Source organism: Apaloderma vittatum, unplaced genomic scaffold, assembly GCF_000703405.1.
Source record: "Apaloderma vittatum isolate BGI_N311 unplaced genomic scaffold, ASM70340v1 scaffold13327, whole genome shotgun sequence".
NCBI classification, from domain to species: Eukaryota; Metazoa; Chordata; class Aves; order Trogoniformes; family Trogonidae; genus Apaloderma; species Apaloderma vittatum.
This window is the reverse complement of record NW_009727876.1, coordinates 6,057-9,725: the sequence shown is the minus strand read 5'-3', so window position 1 is coordinate 9,725 and position 3,669 is coordinate 6,057. Positions and strand designations below refer to the sequence as shown.

Genomic DNA, 3,669 nt, shown 5'->3' with positions numbered 1-3,669 from the left:
AAAGCTATTGCTATCTGCTGCTTGCTGGGGACGATGGCTGGCTTGGCAAGGGGTCAGCATGAATTATGTTTCCTGGCAGCACGAGACTGTGCTTTTAGAGGAATATCCGCCAAGTAGCGTGAGACAACAGGGCTCGGCACACGTTGTCAAGGGGCCCAAAGAGGAGGCCAGGACTAGATCATGACTTTGGGCATCCCCAGGAAATCCAGCCCATTCTGATGACAGAGATGAGACACATCCTGCTGCTCTTCTCTTTGTGTTGAAGAAAATACAACAAGCCAGGCGGAAACTTCCTGAACACTTTGGGAAGAGGTTGCTTACTGCATTAGCTTTTGCTGGTTTATACAGCTGTCCCTCAGGCAAGCGTTCAGTGACTGGTAATAGAAAATGCAGCTAGAACACAGGGTAAATAGCTAACCCCAGACCTGGAGAAGAATCTGATAGCTCGTACTGTGTGCGTGCATACACTTGTATGCATTCTCAGATGGCGTCACAAACATGAACCATGAAGTAGACACCATGAGGAGGTCTAAGACCTTGTGGCTTCCCCGGATGCCGAGCAGGTAACATGCTGGCTGTGGAAGGGAACACAGCAGGTAACATATGTCTATCACAGTGCACTCGAAGAGGATAGTGAGTTTGGACTGAGCTTTGAGTCGTGGAGATTTCTTATACATCCCAAGGAAGCTGTGGAGATGAATGTAGCCCAAACCATGTGCATTATGTCTCCCAGCCCCTCATAGAGGCCACAGAGGACACCCTTACACCAGCCAAACCCACCCTGGACCCAAGCTCCTGCAGAGCTTTCTCGCACAAACTGGGCTGGGAGACACCCCACCACCACATCTTCCAGTGCCTGTGCCCATCTGCAAGAACTAAATGCACCCATCAGTCTTGTCAAACTGCTTTAATATTTGGACATGAAGACAGGACAGAGCCAGTCAGGCTGTGCACAGACAAGATGCCCCCAAGCCATGGTGTAAGGCTTCAGGGCTTCCCTTCTCAATGGATGTGTGGATTCGGTCAAGACGCAGTTCAGCTGATGACGTCCTGAGCATGCCAGTGGGGTGCATGTGTGGGGTAGGGAAGAGGGATGGGGGCTCCCCAGTGCAGCTCAGAGGTTGTTCAGCTCCAACAAGGTCTGGTCCAGGACCTGGTGGATGCCCACATTCTCCTCTTTGGCAGTGGCCAGACTCTCTGTGAATACAAGGGACACCCAGCCACACAAAACCAGACACAGTCCAAGTGTAACCAGGTGCAGCCAGACCCATGCACACCACACCAAGCACAGACACACAGATGGACATTTCAGTATGGCAACACCTTCCAGACAAGCGGGGCATCCCTGCAGAGCAGAGTCCACACAAGCAGCCCCATCGTTGGCAGGGATGAGCCCAGCTCCCTCAGGACCTGCTGAGAGGGCCAGGCCAGCTAGACTGGTCACTGGGTGCAGGTAATCTGCAATCTTCAGCATTTTTGTCCCTACATGGTGCCCTGTTGCCCATGGCCAGGTACCTCTGCAGCACAGGTACCACTGCAGCACAGGTACCACTGTCAGGCCAGCCACCTGCACGTCTTGCCCCATGGCATTACTACCAGCCAGCCATGGGCACATGCACAAACCCTTGGCCAGCGAAAGAGGAGAGGCAGTGCCTGCTGCACAAACCCATGGTGCTCCGAGAAGGAGTGAGAAAGCAGCCCAGGAGGTGGGCAAAGAGGACAGCAGAGAGAGAGCTAAAGAGGCTGCAGGGATGAGCTCTACCAGGCAGCCCACTGCTGAGGCAGCCTGCTCCAGTATTGACTTCCATGTGGCATCCTCCTTCACACTAGAGACAGGGATGGGACAAGAGCTTTGCCTACTCAGCCCCATCTCCCAGGGCTCCCTGTTGGGCTCTTCCCTGTCCCTTGAACCGAGTTTGGGGAAGTGGGTGCTGCCAGGTTCCCAGCTCCTATCTCAGCCCCTCCCAGCATCCTGCAAGGACCCCCACTCAGCACAGTTCAGGGTGACCAGAGTGAGGAAGAAGAGGCTGGCCACCACCCCCTAGGACAAAGGGAGGTCACAACAATACAAACCACTGCATCCATCTCTGGCGGGGCTAGGCTGATGCAAGGAGCACAGCTGTCACCACTTGAGCATCCCAGGACATCACAAAACTCCTCATTCCTCTCCCAAGAAAAAACAGTCAGCTCCAGAGGGGCTCCCTGTCATCTCACCAAGCAGAGGGGTTACCCATGAGGAGATAAGCCAAGCATCCACACCCCTCCTAGCCCCATCAGGGAGCAGGTAGGGCCTCCCAGTCCTGAGTCAGCCTGGCCAAAAACGGGGCAGGGAGGCAGGGCTGAGAGCTCTGGGTAGCTCAGTTGTTAAGTTCCGTAAGGATGACCCGCAGCTCGTTAGTGAGAATGCGGTTTTTCTCAGCCTCCTGCCGGGAGCGCTCTATATAAAACGAAGACATCAGTGCAGCAGAGGGAAGAGAGAAAGAAAGGCAAGTTAGTGAAAAAATATCAGTGTTCCCCCAAGCTCTCATCGAAATCCGGCAGCCGCCCAGCCTGCAGCAGGGATGAGCTGGTCTGGCAGGAGGGCAGCTGGTCCTGGGACAGGGCTGTGGGTCCCTCAGTCTGGGAACTGGGTTCTAGGACAGGGTAGGATGAGGAAGCAGGAGGATCAGGGCCTCGTTTAGGGATTGCTGCTGAAGGGTAGGGTCAGCCCCTTCATCAAGGGACGGGAGATGCCAGGGCTGAGATCGCTGCTTGCAGCCAGTGTCTGGGAGTGGGCATGGGGAACGGACAGGACCAGGTATAACCCTGCTGTTTCAGGCCAAAATGGTCATGTATAAAATGGCACGAGATGAGGAAAAGCTGTGTATAAGAGCCAAGGGGTGGCGGGGAGAGCCCCTCAGGCCTGCCAGCCACAGCCAACCTGGGGGTCTCAGAGCTGCAAGTTGCCTGCAGCTACCTCCTACCACCCCGGTGACAACACCCACGTGAGACAGGCAGGAGATGGAGGACAGAGTGGCATGAAGACAACCAAGGAAAGAAAACACTTTATTGAAACAACTCAGTAACTCAGAGGGACAGAACATGAAAGTAAGATCATGAAACGCAAACTGAAGAGCGATGTGCGAAGGACAGGAGGGAGCAGGGGTGAGGGAGGAGATGCCTGCTTGCCTGGGAAAGGGCTGCCTGCGCAGCTGGACCCAACGCTCTATCCCCAGGGCCTCAGCTTTGGCGTGGTGGAGATGCCACTTCCCCTGAGCAGGTCCTCCCTGCCCTGGGCCCTGCAAGCAGGACCCGGGGAGGTGGAGATGTGCTGGTAAGATGTATGGGGCAACCCCTGCCCTGACACCAATACTGCATGTGTCCTGGTTCTTTTGCTGCCAAGCCAAGGAGAGAGCTGCTGAGCAAAGTGCTCCTGGGCACAACCCTGATCCCCACTGGGCAGTGCTGGGGTATGTACCTACAACAGCACAGTTACTGTCTGTGCAGCATGCAGAGGTCGCTGGGGCTGCTCCTCTGCCAAACACACCTACACCTTGCCTGCCCGCATGGAGAGGTACTGCAGGAACACCTTGTCCCAAAGGAGCCAATGGATAGGCACAGACTAGGAAGGACAGAGTGGGCAGGGGAAGTGGTGACATGGCCAGGCAGGCAAGCAGGAAAGCTGGGGAG

At 55.5% G+C, this 3,669-nt stretch overlaps 1 protein-coding gene across 1 annotated transcript in view; it reads right to left on the bottom strand.

Annotated features, from left to right (window-relative positions):
• Positions 1-892: 892 nt before the first annotated feature.
• Positions 893-3,669, bottom strand: part of LOC104277273 (tropomyosin alpha-4 chain) — a gene marked incomplete at its 5' end in the record, with an annotated part of 7,072 nt that continues 4,295 nt past the window's right edge. The window contains one exon of the mRNA XM_009873859.1: positions 893-1,197. Within this exon, the coding sequence (XP_009872161.1) occupies positions 1,115-1,197 (83 nt within the window). The remainder of the gene's footprint in view (positions 1,198-3,669) is intronic.